Source organism: Durio zibethinus, chromosome 27 (assembly GCF_047325235.1).
Source record: "Durio zibethinus cultivar Kanyao isolate XHJ-2024 chromosome 27, ASM4732523v1, whole genome shotgun sequence".
NCBI classification, from domain to species: Eukaryota; Viridiplantae; Streptophyta; class Magnoliopsida; order Malvales; family Malvaceae; genus Durio; species Durio zibethinus.
The window spans coordinates 9,575,670-9,595,562 of record NC_143188.1 but is presented as its reverse complement, the minus strand read 5'-3'; the positions used below and the strand labels follow the sequence as shown (position 1 = coordinate 9,595,562).

Here is a 19,893-nt window from a genome sequence, read left to right as displayed (position 1 = left end):
AATTCTTGATAGTTAAGTTGCTCGATCATTCATGTTAGGATAATGTTGTATTTTCGCATAAATCTGGCATTTGATATAAACATCCATGCATCAAAGGTCATATGGTGAATTTGGCATTGTGCGTAGGTTCTCAAAACTTAGTATAAACTATATAAACATGATAACGAATTCGAATTTTCAATGAAATTGCAATTGGAGGTATAAAAAAAAAAAGATTTTTTTTTATAGTTTTACAAATTATATTCTTTTATAAAAGATATCGTAATTTAAAAAATTATAAATATTAAAATCTGAATATTAAATACAAAATCATTTTGTTATGATTGATTATATGAAGTAACTAAATTAATTCAGCATCGAATTTACAGATTATAATTTTTTTCAAAATTAGAATTTTCCACTTAGTTTAAAAGATCAAAGGAATTACTACTCCAAAGTTGTCTCCACCAGAAATTTTATGACATGTCAAGATTAGATCAGGACAGAAACGACCAATGTGGCCATGCATGTTTTTCTTTAGCTAAAAAATGCTCAACTAAAATCAGACATCAGCTGATAAACGTGGTTCAGATTTTAGGTTAAGGAGGCACCTAATGTTATAATTTTTTATTTTTTTACATCATATGGTAAAACCCTAATATAAATAAAAAAAAAAAAAAAGAGATTTAGTTCGAAACCAAATCTTAAATATTCTTTCAAACGTCTTTAATTATTATACTAAAAGCTTAGAGATAACATGATGTTATAATCTTATCCATATTCAAATTTTTGGGTCATTCCATCGACCCCATAAAGAAATCTAAATTCAGAAATTACAATTTTGCAACTTTATCAAACTACAACAAACTGGTTTCCAATAGAAAACTTTGTGGCATCTCTAAAATAAGTGGAGGCAAAGCTTCGCACTGAATTTAACCCATTAACATTGCTCAATTCAAATCTAGGCCTCAGTTTATTTAAACGGCTCAGATTTTAGGTTAAAGATTTGGTCATTCCATTTACTCCATAAATTAAACAAAAGCTAAATTCAGAAATCAAGACCTCAGGCTAATGCATCTGGTTCAAAACTCGGGACAGATGGGGAATTATTATTATTATTATTATTATTATTCATCAACTATAAAAAAAAAATAATCTCCAAAACAATGCAATAAAATTTTGCTTTTAAAGTTGTGGTCATCGTTTTCAGTCACCAAGGCAATAATATTGATGAATATAATTTATTAGAATTTAGGTCATGACGATGATGATCGGAAGATAAAGGAGACGTGTTTAACTTCGTATGTTAAAGTAAAGTTATTCTTGGATAAAACAGGCTTTCGACATCAAAGTTCATCAGATGGCATGACACCTTGTTGTCCGTTCTGCCGTGTAGGATTTCCATACACATCACATTGCTTCCTTCCTGTTTAGTTTATTATATATTTTTATTAGAGTCTCGAGCGAATGGAGCTTTCTATTGACATGCCATTGAGACGGCAAAGGCAAACAACCTTTCACATAGATGGTACAATAACAAAAGCAAACTCTCAAGGAAAGAGATGGGCAAGGATAGTGATTGATTTGAAAATAATTATATCAACCACCCAATATAATTTCTTCCAATAATGGAAGATCTAATCAACCATTAACGAGATGAGTTGGCAAACATAGTCTTGCTTGATCGATATGTTATACCCTCCCTTTTATATTTTTGGCATGCAACTCTTCACTTAGGAATTAAGAACTTGATGTGATCTAAATTTGAGATAATTGAGGTTTGGATCACGTGAAATTCAGAATGTTTCAGTTCTCGATTTTGGATCTAGTTATTTCTAGTTGTAATCAAAATTGGATTAGAATAATTAGCATTTGCATTTTTTGTATTAAATTTGATGATGATCTGATTAGAATATAACTGATTAATTAAAAAATCAAATATAATGATGATCTGATAGACAAAAAGGATGGGAATCATCCTGCCAGACTAACCACAAATTATAATAATTGGATATCATATCTTATCTTGTTGCGAGCCAATGATGCATTTCATTGCGTGGCATAAATATTATATAAGTTATCTTGTTCTGACATGTTTCATATTATAAATGTTGCCAATCACGGCACATTTCTTTTATAAGCCAATGGAGTTGCATCAATTAAAGAATTTACCTTGTCCATACTATCCTTCTACCCATATGGCACATGCTGGTATATGAAGCTAAGTGCTTCCATGTGCAAGCAGAAATAGCACAGGCAGAAACAGAGCAGAATTAGAGAACCAGACAATTGAAAATTTGAAAACATTTCTAACCTTTCTATAAATATTGCTTCTGTATTTACCCATTTCTAATCATATGATGCTTCAAAATACATATTTCTCATATATTTTATCTAGTTGTAGAGTGCTAGACTCGTAGTTCTAGCGATCAGCATCAAAATTTGACAATCTCAAAGAACTAAAAATAGCAATGAATATAATATTAAAAAGTTTCTATATACCTGTATACTAGCTGAAGACAGTTTTGTTTGTAGTTCAGGGTTTTCAAAATTGTCTGAAGGTAAGATTAAGACGACCACGACGAAGCCCAGTTTCAGCTAAAAGAGCCTCAGGAGCAGAGAATGGAATGATGGATCGCACCCCATGAAACACCATTCGAGATTCACCACCAAATATTAGTACATCTCCCGAATCCAATAACACTTTCTCCGCCTGGTCAACATCCCTCCGATCCCCATATAGGAATTCAGCGGAATCACCAACAGACAAAGAGACAACTGGTAATCCTTTATGGAGACTTTCTCTGCTTTCATCTCGATCCTGCATAATAGAAGCTTATCACGAGTGGAAAACTTTCTTAAACCTTTAACATAAAGGGTAATGTATCACCTTTCAGACCAAATTTTATATAAAAGATCCGCAAAGAAAATATCCAGCAGAGTATGTTCGTGGAATTAAGAATTCTTAAGCAGACAGTAAAAGAAATGATAAATAAGAACAGACCTGATGCAGTCCAAGTTTCCCATATCTTGTATAGAAGTTAACGATGCATATGTTAGGAGACATTGAAGGAAGAACATCTTCTGGATTGACTATACCAGAATCCTTCTTGATAAGGTAATGTGTATCTTGGATAGCTCTTTGAACAAGAAGACGAAATTCATGTGGAATATTGGGTGCCTCACAATCATCAAGTGGATGTCGCTTATCATATTTTCTATTCTGAGGATCCCAGTTCAGACCAAGACACATCATGTGTAGACTAAGTTTTGCTCCATCTTTGAAGCCAGGCCTGTAAAATCCCCCAGGGCCTTCACCAAGTGTTTGACAAGTCTTGACCATATTGATCTGAAAAATTAAGGTTTATTAAAGAATTTATGAATTAAAATCACGATAAAAGTGACAATTTTCCCACAGAAACACGTACTCGTTCTTCTAAACCACATCTGCCAAAATGAGTAAAAAGAAAAAGAAAGTAATATGCAATAAATCAAAGCCTCAAGGACAAACCTGTTCGCGGAGAGAGATGTAACGTTTCAATAAAACCATTCCAGGCCTTAGGATTTCTCGCGTTTCAAAATCTCTACTTCTAGGCAGGCAAATGTTAAATCTTTTAACCTTATGCAAATCCTCGGAACAATCAGAATTCTGGGTGCCTAATACATTATTGGATTTGCTTTGGCCAGAGGGGGATTTTTGGACATGACCAGTTTTAACCTTCTTTCCGATATGATAAAGCAAAGAATGTTCTTCCTGCAGGCTTGCAATATTCACAATTCCCTCAAGTTCAGATAAATTGAGAGTTTCGTGCCTCGGCTCCACTCCCGAATCAATCCTACTACTACTCCTATTACCCTCAGAATAATCAGAATTCTTGGTACTTGCCACATTCTTGGATTTGCTTTGGCCAGACGGAGATTTTTGGACATGACTAGCCACAACATTGTCCTTTCCAAAATGACTAGGAAAAGATTGTTCTTCCCTCAGGCTGGCAATATTCGCAGTTTCCTCGAGTTCGAATGATTCAAAAGTTTCTTGCCTCACCTTAGATCCTGAATCAAACATAGTTCTACTTTTATTAGAGTTCCAACCTCTAGAACTAGAACCCAAGTTAACAGTTCGTGAGGGAAACTCTTTTTCATAGCTAGATAGAGATTTCTTCTCATTTATACTTGTTGCCCCATAAGATTGCCTTGCTTCTTTAGCAGAAGATACGCTGCCAAAATGCTTTTCAGCAGTAATCTGTTGTTTCTGAAAACAAATACAAAATTTTCAAAAAATTCCAATAATTTTAATCATTTAATCATAAGCCATACCTAATAAATTCATTTTTCAGCCAAAAAATAAAAGAAAGAAAGAAAAGAAGCCATGGCAGATAAAATTGTATTAGCAAATATTTACAATTAAAATTTGGCCAAAATTCTATATACATGTAAAACCACTTTAGAGGTTGAAAGACTCACTGAAGGAAACCCAGCTGGTCTGGGAGCGGGTTTCTTGGCAGGATTCATATTCTTCAAAGAACAAAATGGAAGGCTGGTAACAAAGGCGGCTTTTGATAAACCACAAAGATCGGATCGAACTGTTCGATGCAAAGGAAGCATTTTTATGTAGTAAAGCCCCGGCGCTAACTTAAATCCGCCGTTTATGGCGGTTGAGTTCACCGAGGAGTCAAGGGGGAGAAAATGGGGGGTGATGATTTAATTCACCGGTGACGATTTAATTCACCGGTGACGATATCGGATTTCCACCGATTTCGAAGAGTCGGTGTCTTCGGGAAAGTAAAATTTTTCATTTTTCATCTTCCGGGCTTTGGAGTTGGATCGTTTTAGGCCCAAACTAAGCTACAAATAATTGTATGGTTGGCCTCAGAAAGATTTTCTATATGCGGCTTCAGCCCAAATAAATAAGTTATATACTTTTATTGTATTTAAATAAATTATTTTTTTAATGCAAATAAGTCTTTACTTAAAAAAAAAAAAAAAGAGAAATCGTTGTTACATGTAACGTCAACAGGTATTTTTATATACAAATAAAAAAATTTATATAGATATAATAAAAATATAAAGTCTTAAGTGAAAATTTTAAATATTTATGTGTTGTTTGATAAATTGAAAAAAAAAATTCAATATTGACGTATTAAGTATTGAAATTTTAATTTTAAAAAATTTAAGCACTGAATCTATGATATAAATTTTGACATTAATAGATTTTCATTAATTTTTTTATAAAAATAGATATGATTTTATGTTTATTTTCAATTGGTAACAATAAAAAAATAGTTAAAAAGTATAGTATTAATGTAATTAAATAATTTTTAAATAAAATTGACTTAATACATTAAGTAGCTAAAACTTTTTAGCATTTTCAATATTTTTCATTGAAAATTTTTCATTAAGTGTTTTTTAAAAAGGTTTATCAATTGTATTAAAAAAAATAAAATCATGAAAATATTAATTTTCAATGATATCCAATCATATTCAATTATTTATATTTAGTATTTTAATCTTTCATATTCAACTTATCCATATTTTTCATAATTTTTAAAACTATTTTTGTTTTAACTTTTAATAAATGTATTTGAAAATTAAAAATAAAATAAAAATATATTACTCCAAATCTATTTTGAAAGGAATCGATCTCATAAGTTCGGTCATATAATAAAACACTTTTAGTCTCAATTAGATGTGTTTATGAGTTGAGTTAAGTTGGATATAAGTTAGATTCATATTTAATATTAATAATTTATATATTTATTTAAATCCAACTCGATTTTAAATTTTAGACTTCAAAATATTTTCAAAATCAACTTAAATCAAAAAAATAAATAAATCTCAAATTTATCCATTAATTAATTTGTATAATAAAAAATAAAAATATAATTAATTAAGTTTAATAGAATTATATTTAATTTACATATATATAAATATAAAATATAGAAAATATATGAAAATTAAATTTAATAAAATATATATAATTTTATTTTTAATTATATATATGAATTAATTTATATACATATAAATAAATAATTTATATATATAAATTCAAGTTGGATCAAATTGGATTTAAATTTTAAATTTTTTTATCAAAAACTCAACTCAAAATTTAAAAGAGTTTAAAAATTATATCCATTCTTATTTAATGAATTTTAATTTTTATTTAAATTTTTTTAAAATTTGAGCAAATTTTCGGATTTAATGAAATAATTCAATCTTCGAAAAGGTTTAACCCAGCATAATTGCCTTGCTGACATGGAAGTTGAACACGTCACCGAAGCGTGATAAGAGAGTTAGCAGTCGGCACAAAGCCACTGGCCGAGTGGCGGCAGCGCACTGATAACGTGGCGGGCACCTAACCCGGTTATCATGATCTCACTCGAAAGCGAGGGAGAGCCTGCGCACTCTAAAGACTAAAAGGGTATAGAAGTCAGCACTCACTCACTCAATCAATTGACCCAACCTAATTAGATGAAGCAGAACCCACTTCCAATTTCCCGTTTATCACCTCGAGTCTGTACTGGTTGCGTTCCCAAACGCTGCCCCTGGTATTTTAATTTTTTCACTCATTGCATCTATTGCCAAAGTTACAATATTATAAACAAAAAGGTTTTGCCAACGAGTGTTTTAGGAGCTTTTGTTTAAATGCTGTTTTCTTGTACCAATATTTGATAAATTAAAAAAAAAAAAAAAATCTTGTCTTCCGAGTGGAGGAGCAGGTTATTAGTACTTGACAAAGGAAAAAAAGTTTCAAATAATTTGACTAGAGTTGATAATGGATTGACCAAAATTTGCTGGTTGGCACCTGAAAAGCTTTAATTACATTAGTTTTCTGTTAATATAAACCCTTCAATTGCTGCACATGGGACAGCCTGTGCACAACAACCTTCTGTTGCTTTACTTTTTTGGTACTGCTTTAATGAAATTAGATAAAACTGAGTAATTAACAATGCTTCCTACCTTAATGCCATCAATAACCCCACAACCATTTGTTTCACACAATAACAGTGCGAAAATGAAAGCTCTGTCCCTTTTTGGAAGTGGGGGTGGAACTTGCAAAAGTTCTCATCACGCTCATGCCACTGCCAACCTTTTCTTTCTCTTTCTTTCCTTGCTTCAATCCTACCATGAAAAGAAAAAAGAATTTCTGTAACAGCAGTCAGGAAAACATCAGTCCCACAAGTGAAAAATCTGTGTGAAGATTGCAATTCAGTTTCGGTCATGAAGCTCTATCTTTGTTGTATTCTCGTTCTGTTGGTCAATCATAGAAGTTGTGACTCCTTCATTCATGTTGGCCATAGGATAAGCCTTGCAGTCCCTTTAGAATACAGTGCTGGATTCATTGGGAGAGCTTTCCTGATTGATGGTAACCAGGTGGAACCAAATTTTAGAGTTGCATTGAGTGCTGAAGCTATCAAGGGGAAATATTCATGCTCCTTGGAAATTTTTCTAGGAGATGTGAAGGTATGGAATTCTGGCCATTACTCGCAGTTTTACACCTCTGAAGTATGCGTGCTTGAGCTTACTGAAGATGGAGATTTACAGCTGAAGGGTGCGAAAGAGAGACTAGGATGGCGAACCGGGACTTCTGGACAAGGTGTGGAGGTAAAATAAAAGTACTAGTGCTATAATCATTGTCCAGGAACTACTAACCTGATCACTTTGCGTAGTCAAATTAAGTGATTCTTTTGTATTTCTCCTCCTGATGCAGAGATTACAAATCCTGAAGACAGGTAATCTAGTCCTTGTCGATGTTTTGAACCAGATAAAATGGCAGAGTTTCAATTTTCCAACGGATGTAATGCTCTGGGGACAGAGACTAGATGTAGCTACTCGGTTGACTTCATTTCCAAGAAACTCAACTTCATTCTACACTTTTGAAATCCAACACAACAAGATTGCTCTCTATCTGAATTCTGGTAAGTTGAAGTACTCTTACTGGGAATTTAAGCCTCCCAAGAACAGAAATATCACATTTGTTGAATTGGGTTCTAAAGGGTTAGAGTTTTTCAATGATAAACATAAAAAAATCGCGCAGATTGCATCTTGGAGAATTCAGCCCCTGAGGTTTTTAGCACTGGGAAATAAGACGGGAAATATAGGACTCTATTTTTACTCACCTAACACACAAAAGTTTGAAGCCTCATTTCAAGCCCTCAATTCCACCTGTGACCTTCCTCTAGCATGCAAGCCTTATGGTATATGTACGTTCTCCAATGCTTGTTCATGCATACGGCTTATAACAAAGGAGAATGACATGAATTCTGATTGCAATGAGGGAACTTCAAGACAGCTCTGTGGCGGATCTCAGGTAGAGATGCTTGAATTAAACGGTGTCAGTAGTGTCCTCAGAGATGCTCCCAAAAGGGTTAATGTCAGCAAGACAGCATGTGCAAGTTTGTGCTTGGATGACTGTAAATGTGTTGCTGCATTATATTCCTCCGGAAAAGAGGCCACAAATTTTCAAGAATGCTCTCTTTACAGGCTGGCTGCAGGAATTAAACAGGTTGAAAGAGGAACAGGATTGAGTTATATGGTAAAGGTTCCAAAAGGAACCAGGGACAATCATAACAAGCCTAGTGTGAAAAAATGGGTCTTGATTGTCGTGGGCGTGGTCGATGGTTTAATAATCATACTGTTTCTGGCAGGGCTTGCTTACCATTTGATTCAAAAAAGAAGAAAGAACTTATCAGGTACTGACAATAATACTTGACAGCATGTGTTTGTTCAATTTCTTATTGACAATTCCAAACCACATTGTAGTTCTTTTCTGTTAACTAGGACAAGAAAACACAAATTTGGTTGTTTTTGGCATGCTGTTCATAGATAGAGTTATGCAATTACACCACAAATATTATAAATATCAGTGATAGCTGGAATCATATTGCAGTAAAGCAATTTTTAAGATCATTACATCCCAAACCTAACATTAGATCCTCTTCTTTATTCAATGTCCGACTGCAGTCAGTAAGAAAAAGCCAGAGAAGATGAATGCAGGCATCACTAACCTACAATACTCTGACACTTCTCAACGGAAAATAAAACTCCAAATTTAGACACATTATAATGTATCACAAAAGGTTCAAATTTGAACCCGGAGCTTCACTCAGATGGTTCATTTAGCCTCCCTTAAAAAATGGCATCCTGCATATCTAGAGTTCAAATCCTAGCACCTGCATCTCCTTCTCCTATTCCCAGGTCGCGGTCCTATGTACCAAGAAAAAGGGTCAAATTTTCTCTGTTCTATCAGTTTCATACTGGTGTGGAAGCTTCGATGTCTTTACTCTTAAGAACATGGCAAGAAAGAGTTGAACATGTTGAATTCATTCTAAAACAATGTGAATACCTAGCTTTAAAATTCATAGCAAACAGAAAGAGGGCTTAAAAATCAAACATATCATAAATGAAAAAGAAAGGTACAGTGGGAGAAATGAAGGTTGCATCAATTGAGATAAATGTTTTTTATGAATATAAAAAGAGATACGTCTTCGTCCATGAATTTAGGCAGCTTTGTTGCACCAGGCAAATAAGGCGACAAAAAGACATGGAAAAAGGATAGGAAACAATATGTTGATGTACCTATACATTTTGCAGATCATTTCTGCAGAAGTGCAAAGATTTTAAGCAGGTGATGCACCTCTGCTTTATAAAGATGATCTTATATTTTTAGTTCAAGTAAATATTTAGGAGACATTCTTTAAGAAACATTTGTAACTTCATCTACTTGAAGTTGAAGCTATAACTATGACATCAGCTACAATATTTATAGCAATATTAAGCTGAGTCCTTGAAGTTGATATATCATAGACCTAGTCAAGTCAAAAGGTACTGTCATTCTAATTAACAGATTTGAAAAAAATGTTATGCGGCACAATCAAGACAATCAAGCCAATCAATCTCATCTTCTTCGGTGGGTAAATTCGGCTTAGAACTGTTGAAAAATGACCTTACATTGAAATACTGAGGTACAAACCATCTTCATCTTTGATAAAAGCATGAAACAAACTGAAAGAAAAAGGCTGGGGTATGCATTGAAGAAAAAGAGGACAAAATTGAGCATGATATAAATGAGATTTTCCTGTCAAATACTTCAATTTCTCATTGAAAGACCTCAAGGGGGTGAGGGCAATATGAAGCAAGCATTTTTCACATGACTCTGTAAGATATAGTAAACCTTGATAGCAGCCTTAAGTTCTTAATGTGGGGTATGAAGATGTAATTATTCTCATCACACCACAACGCAAAGGCCAGAAGCAATAAAGCAAAAGTATTCATCTGGAAAGCTTTATTCAAAGGAAAATATCAGTGTTCACACTTTTAACATTTGAACAGATTTTCTTGCTTGGTATTGGTAATGGTAATATTTTGATGAAAATCTCTGATTTTCATTCATCCCCTTAGAGCATTGTTTTGAGCAGTAGTTAATGGAGAGTCTTGTAAAAAGTTCTTCCTCTGACATATATGCTTATAAATTTACTTTTACATATTTATTCATTCTTTCATATCTCATCAATAAAATGTGATAGAATTACGGTTGTATCTGACAGAAATAGGTACAGTGCAAAAGGAAGAAAGAAAAGCTACCTGAAAGCAGTAAGAGACAGTAAATAAACAAAGAACACCATGATTGTAGAAACAAAAATAAATTGTAGAAGTTAATTTACCAATAATTACTGTTTAAGCAATGTGATTGAATTATCACTGTCAAAACCCAACTGCTGAGACTTTGACAAAGTCATTACCAGTTTCTTGGACCCAAAGCTGAAAATCACTTTTATTTTATAAGATAAGGCCTAAGGGAGGCAAATACCTATAACGGACATGGATCTAAAACATCAATGTACATGTCAATATACATGATCAGCCCAAATTTTTAAACAATGTGCATGAAAAAGCTTATCAAATATACGGTAATTGATTATAAACTAAAAAGATACATGATTGGTCCACTCACCTTTACAATGCTTAATTAGATGAGGCTTGAAGTGAAACCTGAATAGATAGAGACCTAGAATAACTTATAGGTGCAAATGAAAAAGAAAGCTCTGACTAGATGAATCTGATTAGCAACAGTGCTCTGATCTGATCCAAGTTCTGCAGCAGCTTGGGGAAACTCCTTTAGTGGAGACAAGCAATTGGGCAATATTAAAGATGATAAGAAACATCCCTTCTTCACATGAAATAGCAACCGGAAGATAAAATCATAATTTAAATTACTCAAGGAACATACATTTTATAATTCATTGTCCTAGGTAATTGAAAGCTTCATTCATCCAAAAAGAACCAGAAAAATAAAGACTAATGAGTATAGAAAAATACAGCAATTTCAATACAAAACCAGCAAAAAAATAACAGTAGTGTCTAGCAACTCTGGAGTGGCAATTAACTCTCAATTTGATAGTATCGTGGCCTCCCAAGTCCCAGCTCTCCTGTTATTTCTTTCACATTAGATATAATAGATAAAGGCAGACCAAGCAAATACAAGGACAATTTTCTCTAAAGCATTTCCTTTAAATAACATCTATGGTCACTGGAATTCAAAACTCCAGTCTCCACCTTATCTGGGAACCTAGGAAAATTTTCAGTACTTCATCCGAAGCCTGTTTAGATAGGAACAAGAAAAATAGATATATATATAGTCTCTTGTCTCAATCGAGTGATAAGGGAATGAGCAACTTATGCCTGCACCGTTTGGGCAACTTAATGGCCATCAATTTACTGAATTCATGCTGAGGAATATGGTAATGAAAATCAAACAATTCTTTTAACTATCCTAGCTACTTTAGCTTGTTTATGTCTCAAAGCACAACTTGCAGTTTGATATATACTAAATTATTACTGTTTATTCCGTGAGATAAAGTCCAAAAGCCCGTTTCAACCTCAATGCCAAAGGGTCTCTTCATCCTGCTTAACAATGACTGGAAAAATTAAGATAACTCCATAATTGCATATTAAATCTACCTGCATATAAGTTATTGATTCCCCAACTACTAGTTCTTTTTAGTGATCTTATCTATCTGCTAAGGTGAACAATCTTGTTTTTAGGAGGATACCGGAAATAAGGGGAACACAAGTTATAGAGACAATGGTATTTGGGCTTGAGATATACCAGAGGACATCCCCCCTCCTTCCACTAAGTAAAAAACAGAAGGGTGGAAGAAACCCTTAAATGCTCATTTCTTTGTTATTTGGGTTCGAATTCGCTGGAAGAGTGCGAGAAGGTGATTTTTTATGAATTTCTTAGGTCGGACATAAATAAACCTGCTTAGACTGATCCAAAGAGTGAACATACTTCACAAAGCCAAAATCCCTTTTGCCACTGAATAAAAAACCATTAAAAAACGTGGTAGAATTTGGTAAATTTATATGGTTTCAAGAAATATCGCTTGATGATGATGATGGAGTTTGCAAATTAAGGTATAGCAATGCAGAATCATTTAGTGAAAGTACTTATCAAACTTTATCCTGTAGCTAAGCAAGAAAGGTCTTTTTTCTCCTATTTTGTGGGGGATTAAACATCTGCTTTTCAAAGTAATAGTCTTTACTGTCCAGTGGGTTAGTGTCCCTACACGGATGATATAACCTTGATAAAATAGGAGGATTCGTCATTCTCGTTCGCTATCATCATTTAGCTTGTACGTGTGTTTTTGTTTTATCCGTGGATTTTGCTGGAGGATCCCACATGTGAGGAGATGGGACATGAATATTTTGTACAATATATGAGCTGCATATTATAAATATGTATGATCAGATGCTGTTTTTTTCCTATCAGATTTTCTTTACTCTCCTCTCACGAAAAATGCTTTTGAAGAAAAAATTTTCTGTTTCCAAGCTAGAACATTGCCCGTGAACCTTAATGTCACAACTATATATCTCACGTCACAACAGAGAGACGTGGCTTTGTCTGCCCCTGGACCCTCTGTAACTTTAAACATCACTTTTCAATCTCCAGGGGAGACCCCATCGTTGCAACAAGCCTTAACCATTTACTGACAAAGTCCTCTTTCTCTACCTTGTATGATAATCATAGCTTAAAGTTTGGCCTCTAGTACAAAAGTGAACAGACAAAAAACAGCATTTGTTTATTTAATTTGTGGCATTATTAATTCAACTGATCATTCAATCTCACCGAGTGAATGATGCTGCGAGTTCAATACGCGGTAAGCAGGTTTAGTTTTTCTTCTCTCGTATTAGTCTTTTTTTGTTTTCACTGACAACTAGTTCATTTTCTTTTTTTGTATATTTTTTCAGGTTCCATTAGTCGATTGATCATGTTAAGGTGAATCAAGTGTCCAACCATATATAGCTATATTATATATATGAAAATTCAATCTGCTTCTTCAATGACGAAATATTGATGACAGCATCAGGATATTTGTATAATATATGTTCCTTTCAGGGGCTATTTGAGGTGTTTGAGTGCCGATACTTGCATTGTAAACTTCAATGTTGACAAATAGATATAGCTGTCAAGAGCTTGTGAAGCTTGTTTGCAAGCATGGGCTGCCTTGTCTGTATATAGACAACTGTTTGTAATCTAAATGATGTCTTGGCAAGTATAGCAACTGTTGGGCGCTTGCCCATACAGATTAATGAAAAGTAGCCTTTTTTATATAAATTCTCAACTCCTACATAAGTAATATTCTACGAAGTTGAAGAATTTTCTCCATCTAGGCCTTGTGAATTTGGCCATGCCTCTCTTCTGATCACTGTAGCAGTAAAGGAGTTTTTCTCATACGCGTAATGATTTTCTTTTGGTATTGTAGTCTGTGGCTGTGGGTCAATCCCTTTGTCATTTGAAAATAAAACAGAAATTCGTACCCAATCCTACTTCTTTCTTTTATACCCTTCTCAGAAAAACAAATGAATTAATTTACTTAAAGAGAAAAAGTATTCTGATCCTAAGTACTTTTTTTTTTTTTGTATATAAGAGGTTGCAATCTAAGGATAGGGGGAAAGAGTTGTAAGTACTGATATTTGAATCCTAGATCTATTAAATGCTACCTCTTAAGAATAGCTGTGTGAACCTAAGCTCTGGGTTTATGTTCCTAAGTAGTATTTTGTTGTCTTCATTCACAATCAAATTTCTCCTTAGATGTGATCATCTTTACGTATACTATATTCATTTGGGGATTGGGGGAGAAAGAATATGAAATTTAATATATAGAAATGAATTGCATGATCTTTACATATATCAGCATACTTCTTATTTTAGCATCTCCAATTTGATCAACTGTTTTCTTTAGTAGTTTAGACTATAATATTGTATAGATGCCATTGGCGCATATGCATATAGGATGATGACTAGTTCCATAGGTTTGAATTGAATGTATGTTCATCAAGGAATTATTTGTTCTCTGTTTCAACAATGTATTGGAATCTCATTTGCCAGAAAACTATATGTCTAGAAAAACAATGGTTTTGTCACGAGACACTTTTCCAAATTTAGCACTATTTGCATAAAAATATCCGAATTGTCTGATTGGCCAATAAATCATGTCCCATGCCCTTCACTTGGTATCATGTTTTGCAGGGTTATATTAGTATTTATAAACGGTTTACAGATGATCGCATTCTTCTGATTTAGTAATATGCAGGCTTATTCTACAAGCTGCAATTAGCATTGTCCGTCACTCTACTAATTCAATCGTGAAATCTAAAAACTATACTAATAATCTCTCATAATAATAATAACATATATGACAAGTTAATAACTTGTTATTATTTGGATTGATAGGATCTATAACTGACGTGATATATATGAAAGATTTATGTAATAATTTTTTCAAAAGAACAATAAGACAGCAAGAAGAATCATAACTTAATTGAAATTGTATCCTTACTTTCAGTTCACGAAACGTTCTATACAATTTTGTATGTGTGAATTTGCATGTTAACCTGATCAGAGTTTGAGGTGCATTGAAACATTAATGATGTTAGGTTTTCCTGAACAGTCTAAAGCATTTTAGATAGGTTTTAATTGTTTGTCTATTTCGACTAAGACTCTATCATATTGATAAGCACCAAGTCACCCTCAGCTGACAAAAACTTGATGACTGTTGTCAAAATTTGCAACACCAGCGTTCTCCAATTATCAACCACTTCATCTACTATCGAAGTAAGTGATTGGAATTTGTTCAAGGAAGACAAGAAGTTAAATCAATACCAACAGTGCAAACCATGTAAGCATGTAATCATTACAAGCAGTCAAGAAAGAAAAACTCGTGTTATTGATTATTATTATTATTATTATGATATTATTCCTAAAATCATATCCCTTTTTCTTTTCTCATAATTCCATTAATGCATAATGCAATTATGATTAATTTGGGAAGTGGATGTTCAATAGAATAATGATTAAGTGTTAATCACAAGACTGTGATAGTAATTAAATTAAAAAGAATCCACTCAAGTAGGTCTAATAATTAGATAGAATACATTTATTTGGTGAATGCGAAAACTAAGAAAAATCATAGTGAATAATTCGATCCTAAGCCAGCACATACACACCTAATATAATTGGAAGTGGATAGGGCAAGAGACAAGGGTTGGAGCAGGCTGTGTGTACGTATGTGAAGGATTGTTTTGTTGCGATGACTAGCACACATGTGAATTGGTGGGTACGTTTTGGTTTTGTTTTGTGTTGAATGCAGACATTGCACTTGATACATTAGAAAATCTCTTTATATGATAATCTGATTGTGTTTACGCGTTGTCTCCCCCTGCACAATGTGCAAAACAAAAGCATGCAGACGCACGTTTTATCACCTGGGAAAGATATATGAGTTTATTTCAAGTAGAAACTAGAACACAATTTCTCCATTGTTTTTCTTAATTTTTCCTAGTAATTTTGCTCATCTTTCCACTCTGGTTGCTACCGAGAATTAATGAATGATTTTAAGAATCCATTTCTCTCCTCTCCAATTTTGAAAATAGCATGATTATTTCATGCATGGATCACTCTCATTTTTCAAGTATTATAGCAGCTTTTATAGATCAAGCAAGAATTTTTGTTTTGATTGTAAATTTAAGATATTAATTAATTGTTATGTGGGTAAACAAACACATAATTATTGATTATAATTTTAGATAAGTGATGAAGATTTTATTTATCCAAAAGAAAGCAAGAACGTTTGTTATGAGAAAATTATAATTAAGTTATGTGTCAGTAAGACGGTCAAATAATCAATCTTTACCAATACAACAAAAAATTAAAACAAGTTGTTATGATTCTCGATAAGCAATGAAAATTTTATTTATTTAAAAGAAATTAAGAACGCTTGTTAAGATAAAATTATAACTAATTAAGTTAGATGTCAGTAAGACGGTTAAATAGTCAATCCCTATCAATAAAACTAGAAATAAAACAGCCGTAGCACTGCAACAGATAACATAAAAAAGAAAAATTTAAACGCAAGGAACAAGAGCTACTGACAAAACAAATTAACAATATTAATATAATTCGATGTCTCCAATAAAATTGGCCCTTAAATTGGATAAAAGCCATGCTACTCTGGGGCATGTTATCGTCTAGAATGTAGCACCACTAATTTTAATCCAAACTTTTATGGATGTATGGAAGAGATACGACTAATCGAAAAAGGAATGGGAGAAATCGATGGTGTTATAATATTTTCTCTTTAATATGTTATCTTCTAGGGTACAGTACCATTAATTTTGATGGAAAGTTTGATAGAAATTTGGAAGGAATATGACCCAAAACGAATACTATAATGAATTGATGAATAAATAAAGAGTAAGCAGTGTTACAACCAATCAAACTTGTGCCCAAATTGGAAGGATATAGTATCCTTCTGCATGCGTAGTTGTTCAGAACAAGAAGAGCATGCTCAATAAGTTATCTTGGATTAATACAAAAAAAAAAAAAAAATGGTTCATCCCATAGGAAAAATTAAACAAGAAAAAAAAAGTATGATAAACTAATTATTGTTTTTGAAATCACAAAACAATCGGAGTTGATTATTATAATTTATCAGGTGTAGTTTGTTTCTTCGCTTGCCGATTCGTTGATTTGAACTTAGTTCTCGAAGAACAACCATATACATAGGCTAGAGCAAGCTAGTTACTGAGATGTAGGTTTGAAATAATAACAAACCCATTGTGAGTTTGCTATGCTCGATTTCTGACCTAATTCGAACTTGATTTCAAGTCATTTTTTAAAACACACAAATTTCATCGGTTGATGCCATCTATTTATCATCAAATGTCGATATTGAAGATCTTGTTTCGATAATAAGAAAAAAGTTTCAAAACCTTTAAATCTTGGATTAATTAAAGGTTAATTTGATTTTATGTTGATGATAAATTAATTTATTTAAAATTTTAATCATTTTTTTGTACTGAATATAATTGTTATGTTGTAAATGTCGAATTATAGATGGATTATGATAATGATTATTAGATACAATAGTAAAAATATATTTACAATGAAATTTACTAATTAAATAATAAGAAAAGAAGAACGCGTAGGCACAGGATCCCATTGACAAAAGGAAAGCAAAAGCGTAAAAGAATGCAGCAAATTTATGGGAAGAATAGAATAATAAGAGGTGGGGTGAGAGGGCACGTGCAAAGAGGGTGGGGTTTGTCGGATCGTTCGTACCTACACGTCGAGAGAAAGGAATCTGCTCGTGATCGGAGGAACAAAGCATGGAAAGAAAGAAAGAAAGAAAGAAAGCATCGAAAGCAGCGAAGGAAGAAGCGTCAAAGGTTAATTTGTTAGCTGTCAATCCCTCCAAATCCTTCTCACGGGGACCGATTCTCTCTCTCTCGCCGTCATCATTTTGTCCCTCTCTCTCTCTCTCTCTCATGCAAATATATATGTCACCCTAATTCCTAGCTATTTTCTCTTCCCTTTTATTTGGTTTCTTCTTATGGGTATATAGCAAATTTTGGTCACCTTTCCACTCTATAAAAATTAACATTATTTTATTTCGAAAGAGAATGTATTTTATTCGGGTTATCCATAATTTTAATTTTATGAATTCTATTTCTCTTTTTGTTTTTCCTATGATATAAGTAAAGAATAAAGGATCACCTAGATATTTGGCCAAAAGAAAAGGATCACTCAGATAAAACAAGAAAGAAACTCAAAATAGTAAGGGAAATCGATGTATTTTTTATGCATGGCAATCCCCAAGCTACTGTTTTTTTCTATAGGTTTGGTTAGAAGACAGATAAGAATTGTTGGAAGATGTACCATGTTTAACTATAGGTTTTGGTTAGAATTCTAGAGAGAAGAATATAAATTTTCATTTACTTGTTTTAAAGAGACTTTTTCTTCTAAGCTCAACAAATTAAGATGAGACAAGTAATTGAAAATAGTCATATTAACTTAAAATAGAATAAGTGGTTCATATAATTATTTTTAAAAAATGATATCTAGTAGGTCTAAAATTTAAATTTCAACAGTTACAATTTATTTTTTTATTTTTAATTTGTAATCTCTTTTATACAAAAAGTTATTACTATTATTATAGCCCATTTTAAAATGACAAATATTATTAGGATTTTTTTTCTTAATTTGAGGCTTCTATTTAATTGAAATGGTGACAATGCTATCTTTATAAATAAATATTTATATATATAGTTGAAATTTCATTAAATTTTCATATGCTGCAATTAGATACAGATATGGCACAAAATTTTGTTTTAAAGATGCTAGAGGTGCGGATGCAACAGATAAGCCTTTTTTTCTTTTGGGTAAATGTGTGGTAGAGATTACAGTTGATTAATGTAATAATCTGAATAATTTATTTATGTTAGGTATTGACTTATAAAGAACTTTCACAAAGAGTCAATGAGTTTTGTTTTTTATTCTACAAATAAATAAGAATATTAAAAATTCAAACCTAAGATCTCAATTCAAATCCAATTCAAATCCTACTTCTTATGCCACTCAACCAAATTTAAGTGATTCAGGAGTTATTTGGATTTTGAAATTCAAATCTCAAAATTTTATTGTATTTTTAAATAAAATTTATATTTAATGCACTAGAATGTATAAATTATCAGAAGTGAGAGACAAGAACGTTTCATTAATTAAGTCGGAAAATGAAGTAAGCTTTTGAAATTCACAAACCAAAGTGAGAGAGAGAAGAAACAATTCTTCAGAAAAAAAAAAAAAATTGTAATGAGAGAGACAGAAGAAACAAGATAGAAGAATTGAAATTGTAATGAGATTCTTTTCTTGCTTATTAGGCTACAAACTTAACTACAATAGCACACTTTCTTCTAAAGTAAAAAACAATGTAATCTACCAAATAAAATATTTAAAAGGATTCTAATTTGACAACTTAGATTTTTGAAACACCCCAAGGAAATTAAATTCTACATTAATATCCAAAAATTACAAAACAAGTTCAAATATTATAAATAAAATTGGCTGCAAAATCTTTTGCATATACTATTTCATAAGGCATTAAGTCAATTTCAAAATTTTGTAGCTTAAAAGTTATTGAACTTGTGAGCATCAACTGTAACTCATGGAACTTGCAGCCCCAGAATCAATATAGAGTACATTTTTTTTTTTTTGAAAGGCAGAAGAAAGAAAATGGGGAAGACATAAAAGAAAATTTAGCCACAAACAATTAAAACCAAGTCACCAAAGCAACCAAGCGAGAAACAGTACCAGATTTAGGCAAACCGTCAGCAATAGAATCTGTCTCCCCATAAATGTTTGAAAAGAGTATCCTTGGTGATGCATTTGAGTCATTCGATGTAGTTAGAGTTGTGCTTCATACGTCAGGGAATAGTAAAATGTTGTTTGCCCAAAGGATAGCATTACCCTAAAGTTTAGAGGTACATATAGCTGATCTAAAGTATGTATCCTTAATTGATTTTTATTAATTAAAATAATAATGGTATGTCAATATAGAAGCATTGTGCCTATAAAAA

General features: G+C 32.5%; 2 protein-coding genes across 4 annotated transcripts; one reads left to right on the top strand and one right to left on the bottom strand.

Moving 5' to 3' along the window:
- Positions 1-2,294: 2,294 nt before the first annotated feature.
- On the bottom strand, positions 2,295-4,795 carry LOC111280112 (uncharacterized). Of its 2 annotated transcripts, none has more exons than XM_022867275.2 (4): positions 4,444-4,795; positions 3,491-4,231; positions 2,984-3,328; positions 2,295-2,800 (listed from the first exon to the last, which is right to left on the bottom strand). In XM_022867275.2, the coding sequence occupies exons 1-4, from the start codon at positions 4,582-4,584 to the stop codon at positions 2,525-2,527; spliced, it is 1,503 nt and encodes a 500-aa protein (XP_022723010.2). In that variant the 5' UTR covers positions 4,585-4,795; the 3' UTR covers positions 2,295-2,524. The 2 variants fall into 2 exon arrangements, with proteins under 2 accessions (XP_022723010.2, XP_022723012.2); XM_022867277.2 differs by having other exon boundaries at positions 3,491-4,222; positions 4,444-4,790.
- A 2,224-nt stretch (positions 4,796-7,019) lies between these two features.
- On the top strand, positions 7,020-13,373 carry LOC111279965 (G-type lectin S-receptor-like serine/threonine-protein kinase SD2-5). 2 transcript variants are annotated; one of them, XM_089756161.1, is made up of 3 exons: positions 7,051-7,581; positions 7,688-8,669; positions 13,228-13,373. In XM_089756161.1, exons 1-3 carry the CDS (start codon positions 7,198-7,200, stop codon positions 13,257-13,259), a joined length of 1,398 nt encoding a protein of 465 aa, XP_089612287.1. In that variant the 5' UTR covers positions 7,051-7,197; the 3' UTR covers positions 13,260-13,373. The 2 variants fall into 2 exon arrangements, with proteins under 2 accessions (XP_022722786.1, XP_089612287.1); XM_022867051.2 differs by lacking the exon at positions 13,228-13,373 and having other exon boundaries at positions 7,020-7,581; positions 7,688-8,818.
- Positions 13,374-19,893: the final 6,520 nt, after the last annotated feature.

Coding starts and splice junctions, on each gene's coding strand:
- LOC111280112 (XM_022867275.2), bottom strand. CDS start 4,584: ATGCTTCCTTTGCATCGAACAGTTCGATCCGATCTTTGTGGTTTATCA. Junction 3,329..3,490: donor ACATCTCTCTCCGCGAACAG/GTTTGTCCTTGA, acceptor TTAATTTTTCAG/ATCAATATGGTCAAGACTTG. Junction 2,801..2,983: donor GGAAACTTGGACTGCATCAG/GTCTGTTCTTAT, acceptor TCTATTATGCAG/GATCGAGATGAAAGCAGAGA.
- LOC111279965 (XM_089756161.1), top strand. CDS start 7,198: ATGAAGCTCTATCTTTGTTGTATTCTCGTTCTGTTGGTCAATCATAGA. Junction 7,582..7,687: donor CTTCTGGACAAGGTGTGGAG/GTAAAATAAAAG, acceptor CTCCTGATGCAG/AGATTACAAATCCTGAAGAC. Junction 8,670..13,227: donor AAGAAGAAAGAACTTATCAG/GTACTGACAATA, acceptor ATATTTTTTCAG/GTTCCATTAGTCGATTGATC.